Source organism: Rhipicephalus microplus, chromosome X (genome assembly GCF_043290135.1).
Source record: "Rhipicephalus microplus isolate Deutch F79 chromosome X, USDA_Rmic, whole genome shotgun sequence".
In the NCBI taxonomy this organism is placed as follows: domain Eukaryota; kingdom Metazoa; phylum Arthropoda; class Arachnida; order Ixodida; family Ixodidae; genus Rhipicephalus; species Rhipicephalus microplus.
Window position 1 is genome coordinate 148,483,360 of NC_134710.1, and position 17,421 is coordinate 148,500,780.

General features: G+C 42.9%; 1 protein-coding gene across 1 annotated transcript in view; it reads right to left on the minus strand.

Moving 5' to 3' along the window:
* Window positions 1–17,421, minus strand: part of LOC119176883 (synaptogenesis protein syg-2) — a 150,607-nt gene that overhangs the window by 100,131 nt on the left and 33,055 nt on the right. Inside the window, exon 4 of the mRNA XM_075876457.1 lies at window positions 11,923–12,228. Coding sequence (XP_075732572.1) covers window positions 11,923–12,228 — 306 coding nt within the window. The remainder of the gene's footprint in view (window positions 1–11,922; window positions 12,229–17,421) is intronic.

The following is a 17,421-nucleotide window of genomic DNA, read 5'->3' on the forward strand; positions in this document are numbered from 1 at the left end:
CTTCCACGACACTTCACCCGCTTGCGAAATAAGCGTTAGTTCCTAACAGAGAAGAACATCACTTGACAGATGTCATGAAGCGACCGAGTTGAAATTTCCAGAATATGCAACGTGTTCTTTCGCCATGCAACCGTTTTTGCGTAGTTTAAATAGCCAGCTTATACTATAAAACGTGCAATGAGAGCCATTTTGTTCAATTGTGCTGCTGTTTATTGCGTCACTCTATTTCGCGCATGCCCTTCATGAGAGGAGGCTATGCAGGAACACCAGCCTTGAAAGTGCCTTGTCATCTTTTATATCGGACATAGTTCAAGAGCTGCTGTCTAGCCATTTGAATGACCGGGTGATCAAGGTTAAGTTTTATGGCTTTTCTAAAAATCAGCACCGGTAAGTACGTGAAGACCACGCTTGCAAGTAAGTTATTCATTCAAGATAACACGAGCAAAAATGATAAATAATAAGAAGAATAATTACTAAACTTTATTCCCGGGATTTGGGGACATTTTGTACAGGGTGCCATCTCTCAGTGGCAGCAATTGTATCCTGCCACGACTGAATCAAAAAGTTCAATTTTTTTAAAAAAAAGAAAGTTATCAAAAAACAACTTCTAAATCTATATACAGCAGAGACCCATAGCAACATTCTTGTGAAATTTCAGTATCCCACTACAAAACATGTGGATTCTCGAAAAAGGCAGCAAAAAAAAAAAAAAAACGCCAGGCCTGCGTGGTAGCCGCGGCACAGTCACAGCGAAAGCTAGAAGAGCGGCCTTTCAGAGCCTTTTCAAAACACTCATTGGGCAACTACTGCAACCGCACTCGTTTAGTAGCCACTAGGGCATTAATTATAAACTTTTGGGTAGTAGGCCAGCATTTGATGTGCTAATTTTCGTCATTCTTCTGAGAAGCGCAGTATGCGCTAAAACTTTGCAAGGAATTTTGTGCCAATTGTCCATACAGTGGCTGACGACGACGAGGAATCATGGCTGAAGTGGGTATGCGGCACAGTTTATATAGGCAACAAGAACGAGCTTTTGTAATGGGTTGGAGCATTGGACAACCAACTCGTTACGCTATTCGCATTGTGCGACGACTGATTGTTTTTTAACTGGTGTTCTTTCGCTTTATAGGTCGTATTAACGCGATTGCTTTCCCGACATCAAGCCTGCCTAAGGCAAGTTTGACAACTAGTCACAAGCACTGGTCGATATCGCAGAACGACATCATTATTTGAATTGAATTAAATTGTTTATTTTTAACATAATACATGTCGAGGGATGGTACGGCTAAAGGCAGAATTAACTGCCTGACAATGGCGCTACCACCCAATCACTGTCCAGCAGGTTTGTGACTATCATTAAGAAATTATACATTAGCAAGTGGAAGCTTTGCACGGAAATAAAGAAAACGAAACATGACATAGCGCTATTTGCAAGGGATGGCGACATACATACAGGAATAGTACAAATAAGTTTTGTTGCCTTTTTATTAATAATGTAACAAGACATAAGCCACATGATGTTAGAGGTCGTACTCATACAATGAAGGCACGCAAGACAACAAATATGATTTAACAACACGCTTAAACAGGGATGTTGAAACTTTATACACATTGCTAAGTACTTGCAGATGTTGGTTTAAGAAACTAGGGATCATGTATTTAAGTTGTTTAGTGCCGTATTTTGTTCTGCAAAGTGAAACTTCGAAGTGGCCATGTCGTAAACTATATGGATTGTGGTTAGTCAGGTATATGTGTTTATGGAGGTGGAAGTGTTGTAGGCCCGTGGGCTCAGCTTTGGGTGCACGTTAAAAAACCCCAGGTGGTCGAAATTTCCGGAGCCTGCCACTACGCATCTCTCATAATCATGTGGTGGTTTTTGGATGTTAAACCCCACATATCAATCAATCAAAGTATAGGGTTCTAAACATAGACTCATTTTGACGCATCTTTCTGGTTATGTATGTAGCAAGTTTGAGGTTGTATAGCTGATACACTTCAATATCACATTTTTTAAAGAAACACGGTGCTGTATTATCAAGCCATGCAAGGTTTTCTATGTGTTGAGTAGCTCGTTATTGGAGGACTGTCAGCCTACATAAGATTGTTTTGCTTGTAGTACCGTATACTGAGAGGCAGGTGGGTTTAGAGTACAATCCTCAGAAATCAAACTACTTGCATACGCTGATGACGTTGCGATTTGTAGTACTTCCAATGAAGATATTAACGAATCAATGAGAGTTTTTTAATTTTTCGCCGAAGTTACAGGAAGCCACATAAACTGGGTTAAATAAACGGGGCCTTCAGGTCAAGAATTTTTGGCAGTCATTAAATAGACAATAACGCCAGTTAAATATCTCGGAGTTCCGCTCGAGTATACAAAATTACTGATGAATATTGGGCACAGCAAAGAAAACAAATGAAAGAGAAAGCGAATAGGTGAAATGCAACTTATCCGTCCATATTTGCTAGGGCTACTGCATGCAACTGGTTTTTTGTGTGTGTGTGTGTCTAAGCTATGGTATGTGATGCAAGTGATGTACTGTTTTTGGGTCAATGTGCAAAAATTACATCGGGTGTTTGCAGTATTTGTGTGGGGCTCTAACTGAGAAAGGTGCAGTCGCATGAATTTGTTTAGAAGGGTGAAGTGTGGAGGCCTTGGGCTAAGACATCTGTTTATCAAACATTAGTAAATATATAGTTTTTCTTTTTCCGCGAAACAAGGGATCCTTTCCTACTAAAAGTGTGTCGAACAATACTAAGTAAACTGTTGCCCGAGTTTTTTGTGAGCACTCATACTACCACAGGGGCTGTGCAAAGATACATGAAGGAAGTCGTGGCTAGCGTGCGCTTTTTGTGTGTTCGTTTTTCGACTGACTACCTGTGGTCTATTGGAAGGAGAAAAAAAAAACTCACAAAGATTTATGTTACACTATGCTCCCCATCCCACTGTACAGAGTGCTATATACAGTACATAAGGGTCAGAATGTACTTGAACGAGTTAAAAAAATGCCGGCAGCTCTAAGTTATAACGTCCCTTTTTTAAATTACACACCGGAAAACTTCCTGTAAGAACCTTCCTAGAGGAGCGCGGGTTTTATATGCCTTGGGGATCTCACTGTCTAATCTGTAAGAAACCGGAAGCTATTGACCACGTTTTCCTGCACTGTTGGGAAAGAGTTTACTTCTTGGACGTATTACAAAGAACAATTAAAAAGAGCTTCCGTTAGACCCTCATGGAATCAGGCATTCGGCAATAGAGAATGATGATGGATTACCTTTTGATTTTATCATGATGACAGCCTTGCACAGTATATGGCGCTCTAGAATGGCTGGATTTCACTGTGACCCTTACGGGAGACTATCAAGAGAGTATTTTAAAGAAAGCATCTCAAGGTTTCTTGAGGTGGTAAGAACAGACGAATGTGTGCTTTTATGTTTAGAAAACGTAGGAGCCCAACTGACCATCAAAGAATTCAAGGAAGTGATGTGTTATAGTAATGCTTGACAGCCGCATTTACTTTTTCAATGTTTGTTGTGTATTGTATTATCTTTATATTAGCACCGCGTGCGTGAAGTTTAACTGGAAATAAATAAAAAACTGGTGTAGCTCAGTGGTAGAATACTGGCCTGGCGCCTAGGGGACCCGGATTAGAGCCCCACTGTGCCATTGGTGCTAAGTCATGCCTGCCTAAGGCAAGTTTGACAGCAAGTTGCAAGCACCGGCGTACCTCAGTGGTAGAATATTGGGCTGGCACGCAGTGGACCCGGGTTCAAGCCTCACTGTGTCATTGGTGTAATGTTTTTTTTTCTGATTTCGCGCGATGTGGTTACGGACACCTGCGGCGGCAGCGGCGAACAACAACTGCGCGTGACCCGAAAAGTGATCTCATAACATCTTTTGCTGTAAAAAAACAAGACAGAAGGCAAAAAATGTCAGTAAATGGGCTAACACATATGCAGCGGTAGTACTATGCAAATGTCAAAGGCGTTGGCCCGTTAGTCCCCAGAAAGCACTAAAGGGCTTTGACTGCCTCGTGAGCCGACGCAAGACAAAGGCGATGCTCCAGCAGCATCTGCACAGGGAGTGGCCGATCATCCCATTGTCGAAACATGGCAGAAAGTTTATGTCTCTCAGAGACAAGTTGATGGCAACGCATAGCAGATGGTCGATGTCTTCTTCGGTGCCGCAGACCTTGCACTGTCGGTCACTCCAATGAGGGTTGTATATGCTTTTGTGAGGGCAACCCCCCAACTAAAGCCGATTAAGAAGCGAATCTTCACATCGATAAAGTCCGAATGGAGGTTGAAGTTGCCAGGGCAATAGAATACCGCCATTAGGAACTCATAGGGCCTCATTGTTAAATATTAAAAACTCAAAGAAGCCACGCGGTTTGTAGTGCGACACTGACGTTTCCAGAATATCCAAATTAGTCTCTGCTGTACAGAACCGGGAGTCGTTTTGGATAACCAGTCTTTTTCTGAGATAGAACTTTTTTGCCTATTTCTCATTGAGTTACGGCTGGCCACCACTGTCACCGACGCAACTTGACGCTAGGTGTAAATGTCCCCAAGCCGTGGTCATAAAATTAATACTGAACTAAGAAATAATACTGAACTTTTTAGTGACTGCAATAAACGAGTGTGTTTGTTCTGGGACGTTCGACGCAGTCGTATTTCTACACAGTTCTCCTTGAAGTAATGGTGCTAGTACGCCCGTGCTCCGAGATATTCGGCTGCAAAGTTTAGGAGCAGCTTGAATGATTACGCGTGCTTGAGAGTGCGGAATGGTCCAAAGTTTCCCTCTGATGTGCCACTGCCGTTGCGTGTGGAATCTATTCTGACCATGTATTGAAGACATTGGCGAAAAATGGTAGCGTTTGCCCTTTTACTGACATCTTTGTCCTTCCGTTTTTCTCCTTCTTCCTCCTTTGCCCTTTTACTATCGGCTGGCGATATTATTCCTTAACTGTGCATCACATCCGAGAGATTCGTTACGCCAATCCTGGCAGCTGTTGAGCGCAGTCTTACTAACCATGATTCAATTTTGCAGCAGGTTATTAGGGAGCAGGCACACACCCGAAGCATTCTTCTATACGAAACAGTATAAGAAAACAACCATATTTGAACTTTTTGTTAGCCCCGCCGCGGTGGTCTCGTGGCTAAGGTACTCGGCTGCTGACACGCAGGTCGCGGGATTGGATCGCGGCTGTGGTGGCTGCATTTTCGATGGAGGCGAAAATGCTGTAGGACCGTGTGCTCATATTTTGGTGCCCGTTACAGAGCCCCAGGTGGTCGAAATTTCCGAAGTCCTCCACCACGACGGCTCTCGTAATCATATGGTGGTTTTGGGATGTTAAACCCTGCATATCAAACAATCAATTAAACTTCTCATTACAAACCTACCGGCTAACTTCAGATCGTAAAACGTTCAATATTGTCTTGTAGTTTGTTCAGTGGCTCACCTCTAATAAGCGCCATTTCAATTAAATTTGTGTCTCCTTGCCCGCACACTATATTTGCAGAGGGATCCTTCACTTCAAACACATGAAGCTTAATTCTGGTCGCCTTGTGAACACCAGATGCATAACCATTGGGCACGATAATGTATAATGTGAGGAAATCATATGGTGATTCACGTATACAGTCAAGCTACATTAAAAAGTCTAGATTACAATTATTTTTACAAACAATATGTTGACACACTTGTACAACTCATAAGGTGAAATTGTGTTCGCAAACTGATCATTTGTTATTATTATTATTATTATTATTATTGTTATTATTAGTATTATTATTATTATTATTATGTTGTTGTTGTTGTTGTTGTTGTTGTTGTCGTTGTTGTTGTTGTTGTTGTTGTTGTTGTTGTTGTTGTTGTTGTTGTTGTTGTTGTTGTTGTTGTTGTTGTTGTTGTTGTTGTTGTTGTTGTTGTTGTTGTTGTTGTTGTTGTTGTTGTTGTTGTTGTTGTTGTAAAACTAGCTGGGCCTTGAAATTCCATCATCTGACTTTTCCCCCCGAACTTCACCACCTTCCTCAGCGACCGAAATTTTCATGCAACCAAATAGAAAGGCGGGGGCATGCTGGTTGCATCAACAGCTCACAGAGATCTGTCACACAGAAAGACCTGGAATCTTCCGAAGAATTGACATGGTTAGAAATAAGCCTGGAGCGCCGAGAAAAATTGTTGATTGCGTGCTTCTATTTACCACTCATGTCTTCTTTCGTGAAGTCATGTATTTCATTGAACATGTGATTTCGTCTCATAGCGGGCACATAAATATGATTCTCCGTGACTTCAATGTGCCTGGAATGGATTGGAGCATGCTTACCTTTCCTCACTGTAATCACTTCATTGGGAAAAAGTGCAGCCTCTTGAATTCATTGTTGTTTCATTCCCTATTGCAATGCAACATGACACAGTCACCATTTGCAGAGGCAATGTCTTAGACCTTTTTTTGTGAAATAACCAACCAGATCAAGTTTCACGCTTCGACATCTTTCTTGTTCGTCCTGACAATTTCGACCCACCACTTAACGTAAGATCATCTGTGTGTGCTGAAACAGCGAGCTGCAGCGGTAACTTTAACCAATCTCGAAGATTTGCTTTGAAGAGAGGTGGCTACACAGGCTTCTGTCAATACTTGTTAGCCATTGATTGGTCCCTAGTCACAGACATACCAAGTTGATGAACAAGTTGATCAGTTAATGAAGCTTGTAATAAGCATGCGTGAGTAAGTTTATACTGCAATATGCACTTAAACAACTTAAATATCCATTAATCATGCGTGAGTGAGATTATACTACAATATACACCTAAACAACGCAAATACTCCCTTTGGTCCTCCCCTGAACTTATAGGTTCACTGAACCATAAAGATCACGTGCACCAGCACCCTCACTTACCTTTTCTCTTTGTAATCACTTCATTGATAAAAAGTGCTGCCTGCTCTTGGATTTTCTGGCGTTGAACTCTTTACTGCGACATAACACAGTCGTCAATTGCAGATACAATTGTCTGTCTGTCAAACAATCAACCCGCTTAAGTTTCACGCTTCAACATCTTTCTTGCTCGTCCTGGCGAATACGACCCACCACTTCGTAAGATTATCTGTTTGTGCTGAAACAGCGAGCTACAGCGGTATATTTAACCAATTTCAAAGATTTGTTTTGAAGGGAGGTGGCTACACGGGCTTGTGTCAATCCTTGTTAGCCATTGATTATTCACAGGTCACTGACAAGCCATGTTGGTGAACAAGTTGATTAGTTCACGGAGCTTGTATTAAGCAGCATGCGTAAGTTTGTACTGCAATATACATTTAAACAACGTAAATAATTCCATAGGTCTTCACCGTAACCCTGAAGCATAGCCCAAGACAGCACATCTAGTGGTCTATTTTTGGAGGGAAAGCTCATGTGCTCACGCAATAGGCTCTTTAAACCATCCTTAATATGTGGCCAAAACGTCTTTTTTTCCGCCGTAATAAATGTTTATGGCAGTATATTCGCCCAAGAGCTGACCACCATATTTAATTAACTGCCTGAACACTTTAGAATTTCCAAGCATGTGAAAAACTGCCCGTGCTCTTTCAGTCCTAAATCAGACTCCAAAACAGATGTTTTTTTTTTACTATCACACAATTTCTCTACTGTGTGCGACATCAAAAATCTTCGAAGTGGCTCTTCACAACGTGTTCTATGTTAGCCTGAATAATTAATTTATTCCTAAACAAAGCGGGTTTCTTCCTGGCCACTAAACTACCACAAATCTTCCTAGTTTCATTACGTAAATCTTCGCACCTATTCTTGGGAAAGGACAGGTTGACGTAGTCTACTGTGACCTCAGCAAGGCTTTTGACGTAGTCAGCCACTCACTGTTTTTTGTTGAACTTGCAAACTTTGATGTTAACTAGGCCGTTGTGAATATCCTCAACAGCTATCTGCATAATACATCAATTTATGTAAATCTTGTGCCATGACAAATACCTCTGAATTTCGTGCCAACACAACCAGGAAGGATTCTACATAGTTTTGTATATTCCCTTTTATTTTTCACGTTCATTACTTGATTCTGTTGTCTTTTCATTGTTCTCTTCTTTTGCTCATTTCTTTTTGTCTGTGCCTTTTCACTCTATTCATTTTACTTATTTTTGTGAAGACTTACTGTACTATATTGTTTATTTTTATTGTTTTATTTTGCATGCGCCTGCACTAAGACGTTTTAGTTGTTTCGGGCCAAGTTAAATAACTGTTATTATTATTATTATTATTATTATTATTATTATTATTATTATTATTATTATTATTATTATTATTATTATTATTATTATTATTATTATTATATTATTATTATTATTATTATTATTATTATTATTATTATTATTATTATTATTATTATTATTATTATTATTATTATTATTATTATTATTATTATTATTATTATTATTATTATTATTGGAACGCTTTTTCTATTTTTAGTTCACCATTATTAACCAGTATTTTGCTACTTCTCTCTGCATTACTGTACACGTAGCACACGCACAGAGGTTACTTATTTTGAATAATATAAAATATTCTTAGCAGCTCCCTTTCAGCAGAAAGGTCAAGCCTGTTCTCGGTTTAGAAACTTAACAAGAGGCGTAATGAAAAATGGCTGCAAGTGTAAATTTTAACCACTCCCTCACCCCCTTTTTTCACTTATGAGCGGACAGAGCCATGGGCTTCTAAATAATTGTAAGAGACTACTTACTTTTTCAGCTCCACGGTCATAAGGTTAAGTTGCCTTGCTATTTCGGGCAAAGCTTTCTTTTTCTGTGGTATGAATTAAGTATAAACCTAACTGCGCTCATAGACTCCTCTTCAGCAGACGTATCCTAGTTTTTGTTCCCCTCAGCGAACGACTTGCATCAAAAACCCTGCATAATTCAGCAGCTCGATATCCACTGAGAAGGCATTACTAGAATTGTCTGCCATTCGCCAGAGCATCATGCCGTTTTCATCCGAGAAGTTTGCATGCATCGGCTGCATTAGTTGTCAAATTTGTGGCGCAAAGCCTTTGAACAATGCGGTTTTTTACTGAAGTATTCTGAGCTTGCATAGGGAATGCGAAATAGGTCCACATTACGGTTCGCTTAAATCTAGTTGTAGCACTGACATCAATGTAGAATATTTTTATCGTTATTTGGGAGCTGCATTCCACGTCATTCCCTGGCGCGGTGTGTGCACTGTTCACTCGCAAAAACTAGCAATAATGCTGTTGCTGCGAGATGAAAAGTTCACGTATGCCGTTGTTATAAGCAATCATAGCGACTTCAAGTTTATGATAGATATGTGGGGTTTAACGTCCAAAAACCACCACATCATTATGAGAGACGCCGCAGTGGAGGGCTCCGGAAATTTCAACCACCTGGGTTCTTTAACGTTCACACAAATCTGAGCACACGGGCCTACAACATTTCCGCCTTCATTGGAAATGCAACCGCCGCAGCCGGGATTCGATCCCGCGACCTGCGGGTCAGCAGCCGAGTACCTTTGCCACTAGACCACTGCGTCGCGGCGACTTAGAGTTTATGAAGAACGCTCATAATAGGTATTTCGTTATTTCGCTTTTACATTATTCGGAAACGTTGTAGACAGTGTAATATGAAACCATGTTAGCTTGACAACACTCTTCAGATTTGCTCACATGAGAGACACAACACACTACAGAGAATATTTATTGTTGTCTTACTGTTGTAAAGACAGGACACACTGTTAGAGTAAAACTCTCCTATACTCCACTTGCGCAATTTCTTATTTGCACGTGTCTCACACCTGTGTGTCGTCCTTCTCTCATTGGCTAATTAGCAAACCCGCACCAAGTGCAACAATGAACAAACTTTTGTTTTATGGTAAACGCAGCTCTAGGTGCGTGCATGTGGCACCATCTATATTTTTCTATAGTTATTGCGCGAGATTTTTTTACGCATATTTTCTGTTCAATGTGTACTCGTAAATCAGATGTTGTTCTACATCCTGAGTATGCGCATAATTCGTTCTGTGCAGGGCATTCCTCTTTCGATTCTTTCTTTTTGGTTTTTATTTCGTCTTCATTAGTTTTTCTGCTTTTTTTTCTTTTTTTTGTTGCAATGGACATTTTCACTAGTCCCGTGAAAGGTAGCGCTGGTTAGCCTTCACCGGTGAATTTCTGAATCAGGTGAACATTCCTTCTCTTCGACATGACAATGTTCCGGAGGCAGTTCAATTAGTTGTGATTTCTTTATTGTTGCCTAAACATTCATGTTCTCTTAATGTTCTGCGTGAGGCTAGATGTAGCATTACGCTGAAATTTTTGCTGAACAAAAATTTAGGTTAGCCTTTCAGTTGAATTTCCCAAAACCATCTCTTCAGCTGTATCAGCGATAGAGTTCAGTTCTAAACAGATTCTCACTGAAGAGGAGGAGGAAAATCCGTGAGAATATTTTGACTCTGCCTTGTTTCTCACCCCACACATCAGGAGTGGAATCGGGGAATATAGTAAGAGGAGAAAGAGAGAAATATAAGGAATGTGTGTACTATATCACTCACAAACATGTCGCAACCTCACCGTGGTTCGGGACTTAAATTTTATTCTTTCTACTCAATCAAATGCGACATGATCTCCAGTAATGGTTCTCCGTGTCCTTCCTTCTGCTAGCCTTGAAGCATTCATTTTGCAAGAAGTGTTCGCAAATGAATGAACAAATGTTAATCAGGCAGGAAAACACCACGATTTGCCCTGTGAACAATATTCATTCCTTCATAAGTTTCGTGTGAACAGACTGAATTGTGTTATTTGCGCCAGAAGCACCGGTAAGTTTCGCCATGAGCCCTCTTTAAGACACCGCAAGCGAACCGAATACTCGAAAGCATACTCGAAATCGACACAGATGTCGATTGCTAGAAGCACGAAGATTCCCCACACCCACGCTGTATAGTTGCGTATACCCAGGTATTTACACATCACAATACAAAGCTTGCAGGGCGGCTTTGGGCATGTCCTGCAGCGATACAAATCATAAAATACAGCACCAGTCCTACATTTAGGATAATCACGCCAGAGCAGTGGGTGGCTAAATGACCAGATGACAAATGCCCAGATGACCAACTCTGGCCAGTCCAACTGGGAGAAGACGCCACCAAGGCTCAATGTTTGGCCATCGCCTGTGAAAAGGGACGCTCCGGTATGGCCAGTCTCGCGGCATCCTTGACCCCAGCAAGGACAAAAATTGTTGTTTTTCTTTCTTTAATAATAAAAGGCTGAAAATGCTGCAAAATATGTTGCTCAAGCATGGGTTTTCTGACTTCAATTTTTATATAGCTTTTAGAGCTACATTGTAGGTAGTCTTGCACACGAAGGCACTGTCAAAATTACAGATACGAACACGCTTAGAAGATCTCAGCACTTTAAAAGCAACTAGTAAATAGTATTATGTCACAGTTTTACCTTGCTGATTTGACATAGTTGCTCACTGTCTGGAGGTAGTTTACCTATCGTCAGTTCCATTCGCTATATATATGAAATATCGTGCAAGGCGTCCCACCTAGCAGTGACGGATTTGAAGTATATGGAGTGAGCATTTGATATTGGAGTAAGACGGCAATAAACCACACGGAACTTCCAAAACATTTGTCTTTTATAATCTAACTAGTGTTAGTAACCACATTCGTTATTTTCTAAATGGGCGACCTTGCGAAACGCCGAAAAATCAGTGTTTGTATCATACCCGAGTGGAAGGTCTTAAGATCATACAGCTTTTGAGTGGTAGCTTCACCGTGTGTAACCTTACGCAGAAAGCAGCTTTGCTAGGTAGCGATAGCGTTCATTTTATGCGATAATATCATACACTGAATATGACGACTCTTGCGAGTTGAATCAGGAAAAGTTAACAGTGAAATGCTACTCACAGTGCACCTGTAGCACCCAGTTGTCGGCCACTTGATCATGTCCGGGCATTTTGGGGTTGGTGGCGACGCACCTGAGCTGGCGTCCATTGTCCCTCGCCCTCGGCACGAAGCCAAGCAGCGAAGTAGTGACGTTGCCGCCGGCCGACAGGCGAGTTTGGGCCAGCGACGTGTTCAGGCGCACGCCGTCTAGCCACCACGAGATGAGCGCCGGTGGCAGCGATCCTTCGGCCTCGCACTCCACCTCGGCGCGGAACTCGGCTGACAGGAAGTCCTGCTTGCCTCGGATGACCGCGCGGACGGGCTTCACTGAATGTTGTTAAAAAAAAAAACATCGGGGAGATCAGAAACATGGCCGCGAAAATCAAAGTGGCATCGCGTTCCAGTAAAAAGCGGCAATTTCACACAAGAAAATCGCTTGATTTTGCGAATCCCTACTTAGCCGGCGTGAGGTATTAGTACTGACGAATCATTTATACAATTCGTATGAATGTTTTTTTATCTAAACGCATCGTCCTACGTGCGGTGACACGTAGTATATAATGTTACAAGGTAAAAGGCCTAGACACCGCTTAAGCCCCGTACCTCCTAAAAAGGCAGTTGTTTAATACGCCTATCTGGAAAATTTATGCAATGATACGCTATATCATTTCCTTTCGAATATCCTGATCATGTGCGATGATGCGAAATCAGCAAGAATTATACTCGGAATACAATGGGAAGGTTGATAAAACAATCACACCCGTAATTTTTTAGCGTACAGATTGTCGGTGGTCAAGAAAGAAGTTTGTGCCCCCGAACGGCAACGGAATTCCGAAGCACAGAATCGCGCTTGAAATGCCTTCCTCACCACAGAGGCCATTTCTGTGCCCAAGAGAATCCTTTACTGTTCACTGGCGGGATACAGAATTACCAGCCCTTCTTTGATTACGCAACAGATCGATATATCGATGGTGGACACAATGCGCGCCCCGCAAAACGGTGAATGAGAGAACACACAACTGGCACACAACAGGGATATTTAGACAAGGCTGATTTTTTTCCTGGTTATTCCTCGTCTCGTGAGCGACCATTGTTTTCTCTCCACCTTTTCTGGCTACTTCTGTCCCGTCAGGGCTCTCAGCTCGGATCTCGGGCTGAAAGCACCAAGAACAAAGTAAAGTTGGGCGCCCGTGAGAACTGCTTTCAAAGCAATATTCGTAGCCGGGCACTTAAGACGTCAGCCGAAGAGAGCTCAACACGACATCCATCCGGCTTCCTCCGCCATCAGCGAAGGCCTTCCAGCAGGACGTGACGCGGAAGCCTGCCCGCTTTCCTAGCTGCGACCGAATTGAGCAGCGCACAACGGTGCGCCTTGCAGGGCCGGCGAACGGCACAGCAACGACGCTGCAGTGTTCGCCCTGCGAGCGGTGAGCACAGTCGGGAAAGCCGACTGCTTAGCGCTTTGGGCGACTGCAGGCAGCACCAAAACGACGCGACAGGCGGCCAGAGGTGTCGCGTTGCAGCGGAAAATATAGGTTTCGCTTATTACGGCACCCACGTCCTGCCGTCAGCCTATTCTCGCCCTGGTTCCTTTATTATGCCTAACAGCCTCTTTCCTCGTGCATCTTTTCATTTTTTACCACACGACGAACGTCGCTTGCTACCTTCCTTAGTGCATGCTGCCAGCAACAGCCGGCTTTCATTTTTGCTTCCATCGCTTGCCTTTTATTTCTTGAGGTAAGGGCACACGAGGAGAGAGGGGAGTTGAGCATGTTTGTCCCTGGCAGGCGGCGCACGTTGCAGGCAACAAATTCGCGCCGACTGAGAGATGTAAATGAGAACCTACAGCACACTTTTGGGAAGGGGCACGTTCTCCGCTTTTTATCTCTCGCCCGCGCTCTCCCGCGTGGAACTATTCACTGGCAGTTGCTTATTCTCGAACGCGGTGAACTTCCACGGCGTGGCTGAACTACAAAGTTGAAGAAACGACCTGGCAGAAACCAAGCCGCGTCGCAACTCCCCTCCTCGACTGCAATCAGCGTCTGGAAAAGCTGTCGACGCGCGCGGGCAGAGCGAGTTGGAAAAAAGTGAATATCTGTTATGCGCGGGAAAGGCTCGTTACCACGTCTGGATATACGACAGCGTGGGCTGCGCGCCAAGGCTGCTCGTTTCTCAGCGTTGCGTACCAGCGCGCATGGTGATACGTGACGAGAAAGGCAAAGGCCATGCGGGGAATCACAATCATAAATTCGACTCCAGCAGCAGCCCACTAGTGCGGGCTTGGGCAAGGGGCCGAGTTTTAGCGCCGGCCTGAGAAGGCACTCCCGGCAGGGAAGGCCTGGAACTCAGAACAATGCGCAAGCACCTCTCAAGCTGCGCGCCGCCCGGGGTGCCGACTGCACTGAGCGCGACCCGCGCGATACGTTCGTCAGGCTCGGCCAATTTCACCTCAACGCCTGCTTCCCGGCACAAGCGTCATGCGGGAACGGTTGAACGCTCACGCCGCGGAGAATTTTCTCAGGGCATAAAATCGACTGACTATAGGCGTGCATAGCGGAACACCGGACGTTGTGTATATTTAACCAATTAGGAATGTATAATAGTAATATGATAATTGTCACTGCTACTACACCATCTTTAAGTCAATAATTCCTACTGCTTGTTCAGCCGTCGTCGACGTTATCATTTGCACCCTCTCAGTAAGTGCAGCCCAATCACCAAACAATATTGCTCGCGCACAATGTCAAAATATGTGCGAAACAAGTTTCCCAAGAACTTTGTCCAAACCATTTCTAGCAAAAACAGTATATGCGAATATATAAAATTGCTTATTTGCAAATAAGGTCATTTATTGTCAATTTTCCTTCAGACCAACTGACAGACATACAAAAAATTATGCAGCAAAAAAATCAAGCTGAGCGCTCGATTTTATAACCTGCAATGAGGGGTGTGGGAAATGGGCAACATAGAAAGAGAGAAAGTGAACACGGAGTGCACGTAAGATGATACACAGGAGGGCTACACACGGTTGCTCAAATCAGTGAACTCCGATTTTATGAGCACGTATAAACAGCTTTTCTTGCCACCACGGCATGTGTGGTCAGTCCTTCCCGTCATCGAGAGTCAGAAATTCCAGCCGAATTAATCTTTCATGAAGATAGAAGTGTTGAACGTAGCAGCGAAAACAAGTATATCAGACGGATGCACTACCTCAGGTCGCTTCTAAAGATTTCATGACTGCGCAGTTTTTTTATGACGACCTTAAGATTGCTGCTTAAAGTTGTTGACACAACTGTTGCTTTCTTGTGCTCACCTGGGTTGGGCAGTATCAAAGATGCAGGTATCTTAGATACTATCTTAGATATTCTTTGGGTATCTTTTATCTGTATCACAATATGTCTCACAAAGAGACTATTTGTAACTGTATTTCTGATACATTCAATATTGTATCGAATATTTTAAGGTACAAGATACTCTTATAAACGCCATCATGCGAAACACTAAACGTCTGCTGGAATATGCTTCTCCAGTTGATACTGCAGACTCTAAGCAACCTCAAGAAATCTAGTGACAGCGGCATTCCTTTATTTTTGTGCCAGAGTGCTTAAGTGAGCATATGCGATTAGTTTTATACGCGTATGTATTGGTGGACCAAAGTCACGTGGATGCACTCTATTCATTTCGACAAAAACAAGTGTACGAACGTCCACGTGCCACCAACTTTTTGTTTCTAAGTTTCTTTCTTCTTAGCTCTGTCGGTGCCATGAGCCTTCTTTGTAGCCACGGTACCCTCCTGCGTATTCCAATGCTTGCGGCATCTTTCAGTTAAATTCAGATGCGGCTACACTGTCGTTATAGAAGTTTGTCCTGGTGAGATTTTGTTACAAAGTCTCAAGAAGGCAGAGATGGGGTTGCTTTGCGTTTCGCTTCTTTCACACAGGTGTCTGACAAATCTGGTGGATGTAAGCACTAATTACGCACAATGTTATTGACTTAGACTACGAAGTCAGATTCTAACAACTGTCTTACCACCTGTATCGGCGCTAGCTGCAATAGGTCAAGAATTCACCAAATAGATGAAACTTCAGCGTAGTGTGTCTTTGCTGTTCGTACTAAGTTATGCAGAAAATATTTTTAAAATAACTTATTGTAGGCACAATTTCTCTCTTTGCTGCGCTCCGTTTGCCTCCCACACATTACCTACGCCGCTGTATAGTTTGTTTCTGATTTATTAACTGTAACATATCTTTTGTAACATCCTCCTTTATTCCATCTATTATTTATTTATATTTTATTGTCTGCGTCTTTGCTACTACTTACGTGTTTACATTTCACGTGAGTTTAGTGTTCAGGCGATGTTGTGGTCAAAGGTAAAATAAAGTGAGCATGCTTAGCGCTGAGAGCAGCAAACTTTTCGCGTACGATATAAAGACACAGCAAAATTGTGTTCCATTATAATAATGGAAATTATAACAACAAATATTAAAGTCGTTAGGAAAGAAACTGGAGGTACTTAATATACACAGAACTCCGGTTTTCTCATGAGCGTCCTCACGAACTTTTTAGTGCTATTTTTCGTGGCAACTTACTTTTATATTGCCTGACCTCGGAACCTAAGTTCACGATACATCATAATCTATTTTCAGATTGTGGTTATAAGAGGGAAAAGAAGAGAAAAGTGAGCCCCTTAACTGTCTGCATCAGCGTGTGACACCTCAACAGTAGCTCACAAGGGATAGGAGTGAGGAGGAATTAAAAGGATAGTATCAAAGGTAGAGAGAGAGAGGGAGGGAGGGAGGGAGGGAGGGAGGGAGGGAGGGAGGGAGAGGGGGAGGGAGGAAGATGCGCAAGGACAGCGAGCGACGACATAAGGGAGATAGGAAAGATGGAAACACGGTCACAGGAGTCCGAGGACAGGGCACCACTTGCGAGAGCTCTTGTCGGTGACAGGAGAAGGCGTAGGGCTAATCCAGTCCGCCAGAGCTGCGCTGACATCGCCGTAGGGGACCGGCGGCAGGAGTTGGCGTAGGACCAACTCAGTCGGCCAGAGCTGCGTTGTCGTCGGAGATCGCGAGGGCACAACCGGTCGGCACGGAATCCAGCGAGCGAGAGTACTCTATTTTCACAGCTTTTAGGGGTGTCGCCTACGTAGTGTTTGTAAAGGGTGACATGCAACTGAAAACAAACATTGACGAAGAACGTCTTAACCTCAACTGAATAAAACTAACAATGGGGTTTACCGCCATGTGGTTCTTATTAGGGCATTTGTATATTGCGCTCAATTTCTTAGTTAAGATAAATGATGTAACATTTCTGTTGTTCACTTTGAAGTCAAGTGCATTTACGCTGGAGAGAGCATTACAAAACAACTTATGTGATTTTTTTTGTGGAAAAAGTACATGCTAAGTAGTGATGTTTCAGCGTTCAAAGCAAGCCGGAGAAATTACCTCGTTACTACGCTCGTAGGCCATTGTGCAGCAGCACTCTCAGGAGTGCTTCGAGCGAAACAACCGACACATG